This window comes from Panicum virgatum, chromosome 6K (genome assembly GCF_016808335.1).
Source record: "Panicum virgatum strain AP13 chromosome 6K, P.virgatum_v5, whole genome shotgun sequence".
In the NCBI taxonomy this organism is placed as follows: domain Eukaryota; kingdom Viridiplantae; phylum Streptophyta; class Magnoliopsida; order Poales; family Poaceae; genus Panicum; species Panicum virgatum.
In genome coordinates, this window is record NC_053141.1 from 4819922 (window position 1) to 4839404 (window position 19483).

At 47.4% G+C, this 19483-nt stretch overlaps 1 protein-coding gene across 1 annotated transcript; it reads right to left on the bottom strand.

The window, feature by feature from the left end:
* Window positions 1–3431: 3431 nt before the first annotated feature.
* Window positions 3432–19009, bottom strand: LOC120713155. Its single transcript, XM_039999161.1, has 5 exons — window positions 19006–19009; window positions 18550–18649; window positions 4183–4303; window positions 3932–4092; window positions 3432–3837 (listed from the first exon to the last, which is right to left on the bottom strand). Exons 1-5 carry the CDS (start codon window positions 19007–19009, stop codon window positions 3432–3434), a joined length of 792 nt encoding a protein of 263 aa, XP_039855095.1.
* Between the last annotated feature and the right edge of the window lie 474 nt (window positions 19010–19483).

The following is a 19483-nucleotide window of genomic DNA, read 5'->3' on the forward strand; positions in this document are numbered from 1 at the left end:
GAGAAAAGGCGAAGTCGCCGAAAAAGTGCAAAGAAATTGTAAAGTTTGTTGTATTGGATGTGTATCAAATTTTTCCGGTCCCTTACAACTGATATATATAGCCTAGCGCTATCAAATCCTAGCCGATTACGGCAAATATTACTTGACTTAAAAGAAAAAACTATCTAAAGATAAACCACTTTAAATACTACAACCGAATCATCAAAATTCTCGTAGAGTCTGGATCCTCTCCTCCTCCCTTGACTTCATCGGCAACTCTCCATCGGCCGGATACCAGTGCTAGCGGATCAGCATATTCTTCTGGCCCATCGGACGGACTCCATCGGCCGATTCCAACACTGTGCAACTTTTTGTTTCTTCTAAATCGGCCACCTCCTCTTCACAAAAATCACCTTCCTTGACACGTGTCGAAAACAGTGTCAACACCGTTATACAGTCTGTCAAAATACTCTTACTATCGAAGTCTGATTTCATCCTCCTTCACCAAGAGCTGATCCATATCGTCCTTAATGCACTTAACCTAGCTGAAGTCCCTCGTCTTTCTCTCACGCACCCTCGCCATCCTATAGATGTCCTTCTCTCCTTCCTTTGTATTCAGTCGTTGGTACATATCCTCATAAGCCCGACCCTTCGCCTCACTCACAGCTTGCTTTGCGATCTTCTTTGCCACCTTGTACTTCTCTATATTATCTGCACTCCTATCAAGAAACAAACACTTATAACACTCTTTCTTCTCCTTAATAGCCCTCTGGACATCCTCGTTCCACTACAACATGTCTTTAGTTTTGCACCCACCCCCTCTGGTCATCCCAAAAACTTCCGAATGCAGGTCGCCATCTTCTCCCACTTGTAGTTTGTGTCGCCCTCTTCATTCCAAGAGCCCTCCACAATAACTCATCCCTTGAATACCTTGGCCATCTCCCCTTTTAGCTTCCACCACTTCGTTCTTGCGATCTTAGCTTGTTTAGACCTACGGGCACGCATCTGAAAACGAAAGTCGGCCACCAGCAGCTTATGTTGGGAAACTACACACTCTCTGGGTATCACCTTACAATCGAACCATGCTCGTTTATCCTCTCTTCATGTCATATAACAACCACTACTACAAGAAACATTAACCGAGGCGGGCAAAAACACTTAACCAAAAACGCTTAACCAAGGCGTTTTTGGTAACCGCCTCGGAAACAACACCACGATAAATACACTATTTTTCGAGGCGGTTGCTTGCCCACCTCGATTAATGAAATAAAAAAATAGAAAGCTTGTGGACGGGCCCGCCGAGCCCATCCACGAGGAGGCGGCCGCCGCAGCGACTCCACCGCCGGGGAAGGCCAGATCCGGGGCGCCGCTGCCGGATCCGGCCCCGCAGCAGCCAGATCCACCGGGAGGCAGCGCCGCGAAGGGGGCCGCTGGGACCGGGAGGGAACGCTGGGAGGGAGGTCGGGGAGGGGGCCGCCGCGCCGCCATCTGCCGTCCCCGCACCGCCGGATCCTCCATCCCCACGCCGCCGCCCACCGTCCGCAGGAGGAAGGTCGGGGAGGGGGCCGCCGTCTACCATCCCCGCGTCGCCGCCCACCATCAGCGGGCCGCGGGCCGCTAGGCCGCCAAACGCGCCGCCACCGGTGGCGAGGAGGAGGAGACGGGAGAGTAGGGGTGCGGCGGCTGTGGAGAGGATGAGGGAGAGGGAGAGTGAAAAAATTGACTATATATATACAACTGGGCTTTTTGTGCTAGCGGGCTGGGCCTATTTTACCGAGGCGGTTGAGTTATACTGTCCGCATCGATTAATAGACATTAACCATGGCGGTCAATTTAATATTGCCTGCCTCGGTTAATCGATTTTACGAGGCGGTTAACTGGGCATTAACCGAGGTGGTTAAAAATCATGCCCGCCTCTGAGGTCATTTTTAAAGGTTGCGGTTAATCAGATTTTGTAGTAGTGAGCCAAACAATGAAACCGTGTCAAGGTACTCAAATTCTGGTCTGCACCTCAGAAGGATACTAATCAAGCCCAACTCAAAGCATACCAAAATCTCAGCCCAACACCAAGTTTATTGGCTCAGCCTGGAAGAACTGAAGGCGCGAGACGTGTTCCTGTCGTCTATCTCCTATCTTAAGCTCATCTGCTTTAACAAGGAAGAACATAACATTGTAGTAGGTATAGACATTGGCCGGCTTGCCGAAGAAACTAGAAAGGACTCGCGGCGTTGCCGCGCTGGGCCGTTGGTGGTCCATCCGTTTTGGCACGTCAAAGCTGGCGCATCTCTTTTGCTTGTAGTTTCTGAACACTTAGGAGTTGGAGAAATTGAAGTTTACCAAAGTGGTCAAATGCGTAGTATGCATAGTTACATATGTTGAAGATATTTCAATAGATGTATTTCAGAAATGACTATAATATATATTGTCGTAAGCTATTTGAAAAGAAGTGTACAAGCGTCATGTCTTGCGCCTATATCGTCGCCTTGGCTAATCATGACAGCAACTACTTCCTCAGCGACGACGCCATCCTTAAACCATCAGAAGCTCATTTATATATTACAGGCATGACAAGGAAGTAGATTTGGAACATATAAACAAATATATTATATCAACATTCATAGTAGTTTATGGTTCCATACATAATAATATATGAATACATTTCATAAGAGGCACAGTTAGTGTTGCAACTGTCACGTAACCCAAGTTTGAAGGAACACAATAAGAAAAGTGGCATTATATACACCAAAACGAGTGCCACTGCAAAAGTATTGTGGATATGAGTGTGTCTGGTTGGAAGCGACAAAAGCTAGTTCTATAGTAAGCACCAAAATAGCTGTTGCATGGCCAGTATCTGGGAAAAAAGAAGAGAAGGATGTAAAAAATAGATTGTAGGATTATTGGAGCTAAATTCACAAAATGTAAGATGAAAAGTTATATTTTAATATGGAATGCAGAAAATTCAGCAATTTAACATGGCAGCAAAGTTATATATATATTCCTCTTCTATCTTTCAAGCAGTAATATGCAACTCCAATATTAATTAGCTGTACAACATTATGCTAGTTCTAGTTAATAGGTATGTATAAAGTATTAAGTATTTAAGTACCTGTTGCAACTTGTTACTTCTTGCCTTTCTTGAAGGCCTTTTTGTCCTCATCCTCAATATCATCATAAAGCCTTCTTTTAGTTGGAAGTGGCATGTCAGATGGTTTGTCATCCCAATTTCTGTAATGGAGATGAAAAGTATTTTATTAGATTATAGATTATGCATTATCAAGTAGAGGTATCTATGAGAATATGTAAGTGAATGCTTACCCTGGTGACTTATCAATGTCCATATCATCAAATTCTCCTATGGATTGAGTTAGCATTGCAAGTTCCTATAGTATGAATAATATATTAGCAATATATGCATAATGTAAAAGGGAAGCATATTCTGTTTCAGTATAATATCATCGGTGATTATACAATCTTGCCTGATCTGTTGGTGTTTTAGAAGATATAGTCATTAGTTCAGGTAGATCCTTGGTTGCAACTATAGCTGATGATATTCCTTGTCCTAGTGCGGATGACTGACTGCTTAATAATGGCAGTACATCCTGCTTTCCATGGCGTTCTTTTATCAACAGGACCTCAAATGACGGATGTTCAGTCCTCATACTCTTTTTATATAGAATCCTTACAACAAATGTGAACTTGTGGCCAATCCATTGTGAAATGTCGCTTGGAATTATATTTGGATCATTGTATTTCCTTAATGTTTCAGCACTCTTACCAATAAGGTTAGCAGCTCTTCTTTCGAACATCATGAACTCAAGACTATATGTGTCGTCTGCAACTATAAATGGAATTTTGTACCTGCACATGAAAGATTGCAAATATTTGTTTGATTAATTTAATTTAGTAGAGAAGTGAAATAAGTACAGTGTTATTTAGGTTTAGTATTTCTTACTTCCATTCAAATTGTTTTGAAGGGCAGCCTCCATCCTTTGTACACAGGAACCCATCAGGTGTTGATATCATTTTTGATGAGCATACACGACAAGCACGATAGCACCAATGTTGTTTATCCGGTATTCCTATGATCGTTACAGTGCACTGATATCGTTCACCCTTTAAAATAAAGAAGTATAAGATCCTAGGCTTGGATATATGATATAAAAGATGGAAACAGTACATGGCAATGAAGTTGTCAATATGTACCTTTTGAGTAAAAGGATCTATGTCGTTCAGCTGTAACAGATTCTTTTCTTCAAAAGCTACATGAGTCTGATCCTCATTTGGTAAATCAATTTTTTCAACAGCTATTGCGTCCACTGGTAAGCTGAAAGATAAACAAAAATGATCATGAGAATATATTATGTGTGCATAGTGTATTTATATATTTTACAAATAACATGCATGCATAGAGTAGTAACTACGAGTGGCTTTAGAACTTTAAGAGTAAAAGTATTTCTGATTTAATTTGGAAAAAAGGAAAGACTTAAGAGTATATGCAATTTTGAATCTGAGTATTACACTTGAATTAAGTTGTTAGAGAGGAATTCTTTGTGGTGTGCACTCACACGTACATGCCCAATGTCTGCAGAATCAATATTTATGATCCTTTGTCTACTATTATTGGATTAAAGTATATTCTTAATATTTGAGGTGAGTATACATAGTACTTTACAAAATTGCAGAGACATGTAAAATTAGTTGTAGGGACATGTAAAATTAGTTGTAGGGACATGTAAAATTGCAGAGACATGTAAAATTAATTACTTTACAAAATTACAAAATTGCCTTCTCTGAAATGCTTTTATTGCAGGTATATCATTCTCATTGATATACCAGCGACAAGCTGCTGTTCCACTTAGAAAATGTGTTACGTCTTTATATTGTCTCATTAAGGTGCCAACGAAGATAGCAATTATATGATTTTTTTGTCCAATTTGAAGGACAGCATCACCATCAAACTCTAGAGCCCGCATGCTGTGACATCCCAAAAATCCACCAAATTAAATCATGAGTTAAAATATTTCTTTTCAAAACTATTTTCATCTATGAGCTCATTTAACCCTAACCAGAAAAATTTTCGCCATCCCGACACCCGATTTCAATCGTCGTTCCATCTTTTCTTCTTTTCCGCCGACTGTACCCATCTCTCTTTTTCCATCCCGCGCCGCCCGGCGGCCTGTCGCCCACGCGCGACCGCCCGCCGCGATCGGCGCCGGCGCGATCCCCCTCCCTCTTTCTCTCTCTTTCTTTTTCTCTCTCTCTCTCTTTTCTTTTTCCCTCCCCTTTTCTTTTTCCTTTTCTTTTTCTTTTTCCCTCCTCCTCCCTTCTCCTTTCTCCCTCCTCTGCCCCGCTCCCGCACGCCTCCGAGCAGGCCGCTCAACCTACGCTCACGCCCGGCCCGGCTCCCCGACCTCGCCCCGGTGCGCGCGCCCCGCCCCGGCCTGCCCGCGCGCATGCGCATGCGCGCACGCATGCACGCGCGCGGCGGTCGGTGCACCGAGACACGACGCCGCACCACGCCGCGGCCGCCCATGCGCCGACCCTACTCCTCCGCCCACACGTGCGCGCGTCTGCACCCGGCCACCCCACGATCTCCACACGCGCACGCGCGCGTGCGCCACATGACGCGCGCCGCCCGCCGTGCTGCTCGCCGCTTGCGGCTCGACGCCACCCGCCCCCGGTCCTGATCGCCCCTGCTCCCAGGCCCGCCCACGCACTGCTCCCACGTGCGCTCGCCGGGCCGCCCTGCACGCCGAGCCCCATGCCACCGCTGCCACCTCCCTGTGCTCGCCACTACCGCCGCCTCACCGCCCGCACGCCGCTCCGCGACACGCGAACGCGGCCGAACGCCATTAAGGCTCGCCGCGCCGCTCACCGGCCGCCACCACCGGCCCCGCACCGCTCCACCGCCTTCCCTCTGCTATAAAGGGACCCCTGCCTCGCCTCCACTCCTCCACGAACCCGTCCAGCCCCGCGTGCCCCCTCCTCGGCCTTGCAGCACCGTCGCCGCAGCCACCTCTGCCCACCGCCGTCGGCCCTCGTCGCCCCACCTCCTCGCGCCATCCCAGCCCGAGGTAGGACCGGGAATTGAATCCCAGTAGCCCCCTCCCTTTTTTCCCCACACCCCAGCCGCCGCCGTGGCCCGGAGCGCCCGGATTGACGCCGCCGGCGCCCCTGTTCTCCCCTCCCCTGTTTCGGTCGGGAGGAAGGGGAAGGCAGGGCAGTTTTGCCCAAAGGCCCCTGGCCTTTCTTTCTTTTATCTAAGAACCCTTCCACCCTTTTAATCTTTTGCAAAAGAAACCCCCATGTTTTCCCTATTTAAAGAAAGACCCTTCCACTATATAACACATTTATAAATAAACCCCTACACCTTTTCAGTATGTCCCGGATATTTCCAGAAATTACGATCAAGCCCTTCCACTATTAGATATAATTACAAACAGGGCCTGAATCCTTATTTAACCCCTAGACCTCCTTGTAACCTATCATTTCATGCGCCAAAAAACTCCCGATCGACCTGAAACTTTACCACGTCATTCCTAACATAGTTTTGGCCATGCCATTAGGAAACCGCCCAAAAATATTACTTCTATCTCCATATCTTAATTGTTTCCGATTCGAGCTCAACGAGAAACTTTTATTTCTTTTTCTTGATTGTGTGTTTGCTTGTATGCGTCGTAGATCACGGTGTGAACGAGGCAGAACCCATCGACGAGCAATACTACGAGCCAGCGAACGAGGACAAGTTCCGCGACCTCGAACCCGAAGGACAGTGCTTCAATCAGGACCTCCCGGAAGGATTTGAAGACGGCAAGTTCAATCCCGCCCTTTGATGCATGTTTTCTCCCAGTTTTTATAAACAGAACCTATTGGCCTGTTTCACAAAATTGCATATGTTTTGCCTGCTGAAAACACAGTTGGATAGCCACCCCTTGATTTGTTATAACTATTCCTTGACCACCAAGGTTAATGTCTGAATGCGTTTGGATGTTAATCGCTATTAGAACACTTAGGACCTTAAACTCAATACAATTTATTTTATAAAGGAAAATGTATGAGTGTGTGGGAAGGAAAAAATATAAAATTTCGAAAGATGAGTTTAGATGGGATGGATGGAATTTATGTGTGATTTTCCGTTTGGTGTGCTCGTGCCTGTGTGGCAGAGCAAGGAAGGGAGATATCCATCTTGTCACAATTAAGGACCGAGTTGGTGTGTCTTCTCACCTAACTCCACTATCGTGCAAACCACTCGACCGTTGAATGGGCAACGGATTAGCATAAACCCCACTAGTTAGTCAGATAGCCATCAGGAGAGCTGAGAGCAACGGGTGATCAAGGAGAAGGGATTAGCTCTGTGTGACTTATGCCCCGGTTCGAACCTCTGTGATAGGTCAATGACCCCTTGGTGGATCCCGTGATGGCTAGTCAGGTCTAGCTAAGGTGGGTAATGGCTTTGTTGGGATCTGCACCGACACTAAGGCGATCGAGTTAAGGTACCCCGCTTGTGGGTAAAGTTGCACACCTCTACAGAGTTAAAATCTATTCGAATAGCCGTGCCCACGGTACTAGGTGAGTTACGGTGTGCTCACATAACTAGTGTTTATTTTGGGATGGGTTGGCGTGAGTTGTTTTAGAAAAGTGTCCGGCAGTTGTGCCGTGTGCTACGACGGATGAGGAGTCTGGTAGCAGCTTAAAACTTGGATCCTGTGTGGATCAACCCCTCGTGTTACTCGGTACAGGAAAATTGGTTTTGGAAATGCTTGCTTTCAAATGAACCCATTCATAAATCTAGCTTTCCGCAAAAGTAAACCCTAACCTTATCCTTGAATTACCATGTACATTATATTCTATTTATTCCCCCTTCCGTGGGTGTGGTTGGACTTGCTGAGTACGTTTGTGCTCACCCCATTCTTAATTTTTACAGAGGAAAACCCAGACTTCGTTCCCGAGGACGTCGAGTAGGGTACCGTCCTGCACCCAACCTTGCCTGTGGATTAGGGTCACCCGCAGGAGATCCCGCATGGCGCAAGACTCTGATGACCCCCTTTTTATAATTAATATTGTTGTGTGGGTGTGGGTTGTAATCCTCGTGATAGTGGCGCTTCTCTGCCCATTACTGCATAGAGTTGTATGGTGATAAACCGTCTGATGTAATAAATGTGTCATCAGCCTCCTGGGACTGATGTTGGTATCACATTTAAGTCTTCTCTTATGAGGGGACGCTTTAGGTGGTATCAGAGCCGTAGGTTGGCCGCAGGACATGACCCTAGGAGCGAAACCCTTTTTCAGACCCTTTCACACTAGGACTTTTCCTTCCTTAATTCTTCTTTCACACAACACTCACCACTGGTTCCTGCCTTATTCTAGATGGCTGACAATGGATCGATTGGCAGAATTTGTCACGCAGAGCCCGGCCTTCCTAAGTTATTGATACTCAGCCTGGAACGCATTGGAGTGGTGGACCCACCAGAGTACGTCTACCGGGAGTACGACTCCAGGGGCACTCTTCGGTACGACGTAATGATTTTCGTGGGAAAGAGCACCCGTTACCCTGATGTGGATCCCTGGTTCATCTCCACCACTAGATTTCTTTTCCCTGACACCTACCAAAAAGCAACTCGAAAAGCCATGCGACGTCTATGTGTGATCTACAAGCACCATCTTCAGCGAACCTCTATGGGATTTTTCCCGCCCACTGAAGGAAGAGGACGCTCATGGATTGCCCGGATGAGAGGACTTAGAAGAGAAGAAGAAGACCTGGAAGATACGGTCTCCCACCTATCCATCTACCTCACCGGCCTGGATGAACTTTACCACGAGCAAGCGGCACAATTCAAGCAACAAATCCACAGGGCAGAAAAGGCAACCCAAGAACTGGAGGAACAACGGACAAGAGCCGCACGCGCCGAATATTCCCTAGCCGCTCTCCAAGCCCAAGTGCAAGAATACAAGGCTCGCAGAGGAATGGGCGGGTGGATAGAGGAAGAAACCCATTGGGATAGAGGCACTCAGACTGAAGAGGAAGAACCCGAAGAAACCCATTGGGATAGAGGCACTCAGACTGAAGAGGAAGAATCCGAAGAAACCCATTGGGATATAGGCACTCAGACTAAAGAGGAAGAACCCGAAGAAACCCATTGGGATATAGGCACACAGACTGAAGAGGAAGAACCCGAAGAAACCCATTGGGATAAGGGTACTCAGACTGAAGATGATGTGATGGATCAGTACCACCCACCAAAGAAGCGCCCTATCCAGATCGAGGAAGAGTCCCCATGATAGGAGTAGCACTCCAAGCTAGAACCCTATCCTAACAGCCATGTATCCATGGAAACTATACCCCTCCATGTTAAAATAATAAGTACCATCTGTTCCCTTTGTATCCAAATACTCGTGCAAAATTTTTCACCCTATCTTTGTTTTCAGATGGCTGAGGAAGGATGGACCCAGGGCAATTGCCAAGCTGCACCTGGCTTCCCCAGCCTGTTGATCAATGCCCTGGAAAGCCTTGGCGTTACAGAACGCCCAAGGTACTACAGCAGAGAGTACGAGCACCATGGTACCCTCCGCTGCAGGGTGATCCTTGTTATCGCCAGGAGTGACCGCTACCCCGACATCCAGCCATGGCGAGTGACCGCTACAGGATTTAGGCACCAAGACACCTATCCCTTTGCCGTCAGAAAGGCATTCCGTAACCTGTGCCGGATTTTTGAAAGACACCTCGCTTCCACATCAATGAGGTTCTTTCTGCCGGCCATCAGAACCCCAGTTTGGGAAGCACACATGAGAAGTCTGGAACGGCGCCGCCATGGCGAAGACCCCCTGTACCAAGTGGCTACGTACCTAGCCTGCTTGGATCAGCTCTTTGACGAGCAAGCCAGCATTCTGCGGGAACAGACCCATCGAACCGAGCAAGCAGAGCTCGCGGTAAGACTGCAACAGATCCGAGCAGCCCAAGCCGAGGCAAGAGCCGCAGCCGCGGTCAGCAGTGAAGCAGTTGCTCAGGAGAGCCTCAGGCAAGCCCGAGACCGGCGTATGCAAGAATGGACCAGAAGTGGAACACCAGTCCCGGCAATAGGAGAAGACCATATTCTACTCGGGACGCCCGTCATTGGATGGGGACCACTCTTGGGAACCCCACAAGCCCCACCCGAGAACCCCGAAGGGCCTACTGCCACCGTCGAAAGAGAAGCTGCTACGCAACCCCTGGAAAATGGAAACCTAGAGGATGGCAAGCAAGGACAACTTTCACACTCCACCCCGGAAGAAGGCTCGCCCCGCGAGTAGAATGCCCGACGCCATCCTAGTGTTGTACCCTTCCAGCTCCTTTGGCTTAAGCTGTACCCTTAAGTGTGAACCTGTACCTGGACGTGTAGTACGCGTCTTAGTCTTGTCCCCGCGTTGTACCCTCCCTTGTAGTAATAAAGTTGTTTGTGCTTGTTGTTTGTCATGTTCGTGTGCTTGTTAGTCGGTGTGCTTTTCGGCAGAAGGTAGATTCTGCCTTTTCAAAAATACGAATTAAACAACTTAAACATCACTTAATCCCAATCTCACAAAAACTCTACCCAATCTACAGATGGCTTCCCGAAGCGTTACGAGGGCCTCCCGCATTCGAAACCTTGCAGTCGCTGGTACGGGAGTGCAGCCTAATGGACAGAACCCTCCTCAGGATGAACAGGAAGTGAGCCAGAACCGAGAAGAAAATCAAGGAGAAGTGCCACTACCACCACCACCACCCCTCAGAGACCTGTCACAGATAATCCACAACCAGACCCTCATATTGGAAACACTGGCCAATGCACTCATCAACAAGCGGCCTCGAGAGCAAAACATGAACGACAAGCTGACAGCTTTTCTGAGGACCAAGCCGCCCACCTTTGCCGGATCCAGCAACCCCTTGGATGCAGACGACTGGCTTCGTGTGATCCAGAGGAAGCTCGAGCCGTTTGAATGCCAGGACCGAGACAAAGTCCTTCTGGCAGCTCACCAACTCACCGGGACTGCCTTAGCCTGGTGGGAGAATTACTGTGCTGCTGCCGAAGATGCCTCCACCATCACATGGAAAGAGTTTGTGAAGGAATTCTGTCGCTATCATATCCCTTCGGCCAACATGAAGCGCAAGGCGGATGAGTTCCGCTTACTACAGCAAGGAAGCATGTCGGTGGAAGAGTACACCCATCAGTTCACAGAGTTGGCCCGTTATGCACCAAAAGAAGTAAACGATGATGAAAAGAAGCAGGACATGTTCAAGAAAGGACTGAACCCAGAACTCCGGACCTTGCTTATCCCTCAGATCTACCCTGACTTCAATACTCTGATGAACAAGGCTATTCTCACAGAGAGGGCCAAAATTGAAGAAAGGAAGGATAACAAGCGCAAGTTTTTGGAAAGCAAGTCCCGTCAGCAGGATCGCTTTCAGAAACCAAGAAGTTTCAGCTACACTGCACCAAGATCCCAGGCCCCAATGCAGTATAGGACTCAATCTCAGGTGACAGGCCCACAGGCCCCTAACACACAGCTCAGGAGCCAGAACACCATGAGGGCCTCGCAGAGCAATGCCAGTCAAGTCACCACCAACAACAGCAATGCTAGGGTCTGTTTCAACTACCGAGAGACAGGACATTTCATTGCCAACTGCCCATATGCCAAGAACAAGCCTGCTACATTAGCCTTCTCATCACGGTGAATGGACCAAGGACAGTTCTGTCAGGTGCCAACCGAGTGCCCATCCGCAGCAACAACAACACCAACAACAACAGTCAGCAGATGAGGCAGCCCCAGCAGTCATTTGGATGAGCCTGCGTCAACCACATCAATGCGCAGGAGGCTCAAGGAGCTCAGGGCGTAGTGCTCGGTGAGTACCTAGTCAGCTCAGCTCTTGCAATAGTACTATTTGATTATGGAGCATCACACTCATTCATATCCTCGAGTTTTGTGAAAAACACAATATACCTACAATACTACTAATAACAACCCTATTAACTCGGACGCCTGGAGGTGACATCAAGTGTCAACTAGGTTGTCTACGGGTAAGGATCAATTTAAGTGGGGTAGAATTTTTAGCAGACTTAGTAGTACTAAAGTCTAAGGGAATAGACGTGATCCTTGGAATGGACTAGTTAAGCCGACACAATGGTCTCATAGGTTGTACTGACAAGGTGGTACACCTAACAAACCCGAAAAAGAGTACGAGTGACCTGCCATACCCGGGTAAGTGGATCAGACCCAATGGTGTTTAGCATGGAAGCCAAGTCCTTGGAAGAAGTCCCGGTAGTAAGTGAATACCCAGATGTTTTTCCTGAAGAATTTCCTGGGATGCCACCAGATAGGGATATAGAGTTTGTTATCGACCTTGTCCCTGGAACCGGCCCTATAGCCAAGAGACCCTATAGGATGGCAGCCTCCGAATTGGCAGAATTAAAGAAGCAACTGGAAGAATTACAATGAATTGGCTTCATCAGGCCAAGCTCGTCGCCTTGGGGAGCCCCAGTCCTATTTGTCAAGAAGAAGGATGGGAGTATGAGGTTGTGTGTAGATTACCGGGCACTGAGCGAAGTTACCATCAAGAATAAGTTCCCCCTTCCCAGGATTGATGACCTTTTCGATCAACTAAAAGGAGCCAAGTACTTCTCCAAGATTGATCTAAGGTCAGGATATTTTCAGCTTAAGATCAGAGAAAGCGATATTCCAAAGACAAGTTTTGTCACCCGCTACGGACAGTTTGAGTTTACCGTAATGTCTTTTGGACTCACCAATGCACCTGCATATTTCATGAACCTCATGAACAAGGTGTTTATGGATGAGTTAGATAAGTTTGTCATAGTCTTTATTGACGACATACTTATTTACTCCAAGAGTGTTCAGGAACACGAGCAACATCTGCGGGTAGTACTGGAAAAATTGAGAGTACACAGGTTATATGCCAAAATCAGCAAATGTGAATTCTGGCTGGAGAAAGTAGCTTTCCTTGGTCATATTCTAACCGCGGAAGGAGTAGCAGTGGACCCCGAGAAGGTCGAAGCAGTCTCCAATTGGCAGCAACCAACCAACGTCAGTGAAATTAGAAGTTTTCTTAGATTAGCTAGATATTATCGGAGATTCATTGAAGGATTTTCCAAGATAGCCCGGCCCATGACAAAGCTGCTCAAGAAAGAGAAGAAATTCACCTGGACAGAGTCATGTGAGAGGAGTTTTCAAGAATTGAAGAATAGGTTGACGACCGCTCCAGTGCTGACCCTACCGGACATTCATCGGGATTTTGTCATCTATTGTGATGCATCCCAACAAGGATTGGGTTGTGTACTGATGCAAGACGAGAAAGTTGTTGCATACGCTTCCCGCCAACTCAGGCCTCATGAGCAGAATTATCCAACCCATGATTTGGAATTTGCAGCCGTAGTGCATGCCCTTAAGATTTGGAGATATTATTTGATTGGGAATAAGTGTGAGATCTACACCGACCACAAGAGTTTGAAGTATATTTTTACCCACCCAGATTTGAATTTGAGGCAAAGAAGGTGGTTAGAACTGGTTAAGGATTATAATGTAGAAATTCATTACCACCCTAGCAAGGCTAACGTGGTAGCCGATGCCTTAAGCCGGAAATCCTATGGACCCAAGGATGATCATCTGCGAGAGGAAATGGCACGATTGAATGTGCACATTGTCCCTCGAGGCTCCAGCCACGTGCTGAACGTCCCATCCACACTAGAGGACAGAATCAGAAAGGCCCAAGGTTCGGACAAGGATTTAATGAAGATCCGCAAACATACTGGAGAAAACAAGGCACCGGATTTTAGAGTGGATGATAAAGGAACGTTATGGTATAAAAATAGGATTTGTGTGCCCCAGAAAGGAGGCTTCCGGCAAGTGATCATGGACGAGGCTCATAACTCAGCATATTCCATTCGCCCAGATCGACCAAAATGTATCTGAATTTAAGACAAAAGTATTGGTGGAATGGAATGAAGGCGGATATTACACGATTCGTCTCCCACTGTGATACGTGTCAAAGAGTCAAGGCCGAACATCAGAAGCCAGCAGGTTTGTTGCAATCCCTACCCATCCCGGTTTGGAAGTGGGATGAGATAGGAATGGACTTTGTAGTGGGTTTGCCCAGAACATAGAAAGGACATGACTCCATATGGGTAATAGTGGATCGACTCACTAAATCGGCTCATTTCATACCCGTACGGACAAATTACGGTGGAGAAAAGCTAGCCAAGCTCTATGTGAAAAATATAGTAAAGTTACATGGTGTGCCTAGCAGAATTGTTTCAGATAGAGGGACTCAATTCACCTCTAAGTTTTGGAAGAGTTTGCATAAAGCCATGGGCACCAGTTGGATTTCAACTCCACTTATCACCCGCAAACGGATGACCAGACAGAAAGGGTGAATCAGATCATGGAGGATATGTTGAGAGCATGTGTCCTTACCTATGGCAAGGATTGGGAGCAAAGTTTACCCTATGCGGAATTTTCATACAACAACGATTATCAAGCGAGTTTAGGCATGTCGCCATTTGAAGCTCTTTATGGCAGAAAATGCAGGACTCCCCTGATGTGGTCAGAGGTTGGAGAACATGCCTTAGTCGGACCCGCACTCATAAAGGAAGCAGAAGAAAGAGTTGCCGAGATTAGAGAAAAGCTGAAAGCAGCCCAGTCTCGACAGAAGAGCTACGCGGACCAGAAAAGACGGGAAATAAGTTTCAACCCAGGAGATTTCGTCTATCTCAAGGTTTCACCCATTCGAGGAACTCGAAGATTTCAAGTACAAGGAAAGTTGGCCCCTCGGTACATTGGACCGTACCAAGTTCTGAAGAAAGTCGGAGCAGTAGCATACCATCTAGAGCTACCAGAAGAAATGTCGGATATACACCCAGTGTTTCATGTCTCGCAGTTAAGAAGGTGTTTGAGAGTACCCGAGGCAGAACACGTGCCAATAGAAGCGATAGATCTGCAGCCAGACCTACGATACCAGGAAATACCGGTCAAGATCCTAGACACAGTCACTAGGAGGACAAGAAACTCCGAGGTACGGATTTGTAGAGTCCAGTGGAGCAGGCACGGAGTAGAAGAAGCTACGTGGGAACGCGAAGACGCTCTGAAGAAGGAGTTTCCCCATCTGTTTAGGAGCCAGCCGAATCTCGAGGACGAGATTCATTTTAAGTGGGCTAGGTTTGTGACATCCCAAAATCCACCAAATTAAATCATGAGTTAAAATATTTCATTTCAAAACTATTTTCATCGTTGAGCTCATTTAACCCTAACCAGAAAAATTTTCGCCATCCCGACACCCGATTTCAATCGTCGTTCCATCTTTTCTTATTTTCCGCCGACTGTACCCATCTCTCTTTTTCCATCCCATGCCGCCCGGTGGCCTGTCGCCCACGCGCGGCCGCCCACCGCGATCAGCGCCGGTGCGATCCTCCTCCCTCTTTCTCTCTTTCTTTTTCTCTCTCTCTCTCTCTCTTTTCTTTTTCCCTCCCCTTTTCTTTTTCCTTTTCTTTTTCTTTCTCCCTCCTCCTCCCTTCTCCTTTCTCCCTCCTCTGCCCCACTCCCGCACACCTCCGAGCAGGCCGCTCGACCCGCGCTCACGCCCGGCCCGGCTCCCCGACCTCGCCCCGGTGCACGCGCCCCGCCCCAGCTTGCCCGCGCGCACACGCACACACGCCCGCACGCACGCGCGCGGCGCTCGGCGCACCGAGACACGACGCCGCACCACGCTGCGGCCGCCCACGCGCCGACCCTGCTCCTCCGCCCACACGCGCGTGCGTCTGCACCCGGCCACCCCACGCGCGCGTGCGCCACACGACGCGCGCCGCCCGCCGTGCCGCTTGCCGCTTGCAGCTCGACGCCGCCCGCCCACGGTCCCGCTCGACCCTGCTCCCGGGCCCGCCCACGCACTACTCCCACTTGCGCTCTCCGCGCCACCCGCCGCCTAGCAACAGCGCCGCCCTGCACGCCGAGCCCCACGCCGCCGCTGCCACCTCCCTGTGCTCGCCACTGCTACCGCCTCGCCGCCCGCACGCCGCTCCGCGACACGCGAACGCGGCCGAACGCCATTAAGGCTCGCCGCGCCGCTCGCCGGCCGCCACCACCAGCCCCGCACCGCTCCACCGCCTTCCCTCAGCTATAAAGGGACCCCTGGCTCGCCTCCATTCCTCCACGAACCTGTCCAGCCCCGCGCGCCCCTTCCTCGGCCTTGCAGCACCGCCGCCGCAGCCACCTCCGCCCACCGCAACCGGCCCTCGTCGTCCCACCTCCTCGCACCGTCCCAGCCCGTGGTAGGACCGGGAATCGAATCCCAGTAGCCCCCTCCCTTTTTTCCCCCTCACCCCAGCCGCCGCCGTGGCCCAGAGCGTCGGGATTGACGCCGCCGGCGCCCCTGTTCTCCCCTCCCATGTTTCGGTCGGGAAGAAGGGGAAGGCTGGGCAGTTTTGCCCAAAGGCCCCTGGCCTTTCTTTCTTTTATCTAAGAACCCTTCCACCCTTTTAATCTTTTGCAAAAGAAACCCCCATGCTCTCCCTATTTAAAGAAAGACCCTTCCACTATATAACACATTTATAAATAAACCCCTACACCTTTTCAGTATGCCCCGGATATTTCCAGAAATTATGATCAAGCCCTTCCACTATTAGAAATAATTACAATCAGGTCCCTGACTCCTTATTTAACCCCTAGACCTCCCTGTAACCTATCATTTCATGCGCCAAACAACTCCCGATCGACTTGAAACTTTACCACGTCATTCCTAACATAGTTTTGGCCATGCCATTAGGAAACCGCCCAAAAATATTACTTCTATCTCCATATCTTAATTGTTTCCTATTCGAGCTCAACGATAAAACTTTTATTTCTTTTTCTTGATTGTGTGTTTGTTTGTATGCGTCGTAGATCACGGTGTGAACGAAGGAGAACCCATCGATGAGCAATACTGCGAGCCAGCGAACGAGGACCAGTTCCGTGATCTCGAACCCGAAGGACAGTGCTTCGATCAGGACCTCCCGGAAGGATTTGAAGACGGCAAGTTCAATCCCGCCCTTTGATGCATGTTTTCTCCCAGTTTTTATAAACACAATATATTGGTCTGTTTTACAAAATTGCATATGTTTTGTCTGCTGAAAACACGGTTGGATAGCCACCCCTTGATTTGTTATAACTATTCCTTGACCACCTAGGTTAATGTCTGAATGCGTTTGGACGTTAATCGCTATTAGAACGCTTAGGACCATAAACTCAATACAATTTGTTTTATAAAGGAAAATGTGTAAGTGTGTGGGAAGGGAAAAATGTGAAATTTCGAAAGATGAGTTTAGATGGGATGGATGGCATTTCTGTGTGATTTGCCGTTTGGTGTGCTCGTGCCTGTGTGGCAGAGCAAGGAAGGGAGATATCCATCTTGTCACAATTAAGGACTGAGTTGGAGTGTCTTCTCACCTAACTCCACTATCGTGCAAACCACTCAACCATTGAATGGGCAACGGCTTAGCATAAACCCCACTAGTTAGTCTGATAGCCATCAGAAGAGCTGAGAGCAACGGGTGATCAAGGAGAAGGGATTAGCTCTGTGTGACTTATGCCCCTGTTAGAACCTCTGTGATAGGTCAATGACCCCTTGGTGGATCCCGTAATGGCTAGTCAGGTCTAGCTAAGGTGGGTAATGGCTTTGTTGGTATCTGCACCGACACTAAGATGATCGAGTTGCGGTACCCCGCTTGTGGGTAATGTTGCACACCTCTGCAGAGTTAAAATCTATTCGAATAGCCGTGCCCACGGTACTGGGCGAGTTACGGTGTGCTCACATAACTAGTGTTTATTTTGGGATGGGTTGGCGTGAGTTGTTTTGGAAAAGTGTCCGACAGTTGTGCCGTGTGCTACGGCGGATGAGGAGTCCAGTAGCAGCTTAAAACTTGGATCCTGTGTGGATCAACCCCTCGTGTTACTCGGTACAGGAAAACTGGTTTTGGAAATGCTTGCTTTCAAATGAACCCATGCATAAATCTAGCTTTCCGCAAAAGTAAACCCTAACCTTATCCTTGAATTACCCTGTGCATTATATTCTCTTTATTCCCCCTTCCGTGGGTGTGGTTGGACTTGCTGAGTACGTTTGTGCTCACCCCATTCTTAATTTTTACAGAGGATGACCCAGACTTCGTTCTCGAGGACATCGAGTAGGGTACCGTCCTGCACCCAACCTTGCATGTGGATTAGGGTCACCCGCAGGAGATCTCGCATGGCGCAAGACTCTGATGACCCCCTTTTTATAATTAATATCGTTGTGTGGGTGTGGGTTGTAATCCTCGCGATAGTGGCGCTTCTCTGCCCATTACCGCGTAGAGTTAATATCGTTGTGTGATGAACCATTTGATGTAATAAATGTGTCATCAGCCTCCTGAGACTGGTGTTGGTATCACATTTAAGTCTTCTCTTATGAGGGGACGCTTCACATGGCTGATAGAGATAAATCTATTGTATTTCCCCTGTTTAAAGTTTTGTTTGATACTTGTATTACTTATCATATTTGGGATGGAAATATTAGATATCAAATATTACGGACTAAAGATATACCTTAGGTCCTGCAGTTTTATTATTCTTCTCATCATGAGATCTCCTGCAGTGTTACGCACTACTGCAGGATTTGAGACAGCAGTGATTTTTCCAAGTACATCTGAAATAATATTTACATGTTAGTGAACTATAAATGCATACATTTGTAGAATAAATAATTGTAAGGAATTTTTATTTTTTAATACAAAATTATACTGTAATTACGGAATAATACCCTGGATCTGTGGAATTTCAAAACTATACCCCTTTCGTCTGCCCAGCAGATGAAATCTAAATTTCGTCTACCCAGAGGACGAAAATACAGTATTTTCGTCCTATCGTCAGACGAAATATAATTTCGTCGAACCAGTAGACGAAAATGCATCAAAAGGACAATTTTTATGGGGCCTGCTAATTTTTGTCTACTCGTTGGACGAAATTTATAAATTTCATATACGAAATCTAATTTTCGTCTACCCATTGGACGAAATTTAGTTGTCATTGGCAGCTCTGAGTTCCTGTTTTTGAATAAATATTTGAACACCTTTCTGATGTTTTGCACAAAAATGAATCATACATTTTTGTAGTCCAATGTTCCTTGTACTTAGTGGTAAATATTTTTCCAAAAGTTTTGCATAAAGTAATTTTTTATATACGTCCAAAATGAGCCACTTGTAATGGCAGAACATAGACTTAGAATTTTTCCAAGTCTATGTTCTGCCATTACAAGTGGCACATTTTGGACGTATATAAAAAATTATTTTATGTAAAATCTTTGGAAAAAATTTTACCACTAAGTACAGGGAACATTGGACTACAAAAATGTATGATTTATTTTTATGCAAAACTTCAGAAAGGTGTTCAAATATCTATTCAAAAACAAGAACTCAGAGCTGCTGATGACAACTAAATTTCGTCCAATGGGTAGACAAAAATTAGCAAGCCCCACGAAAAT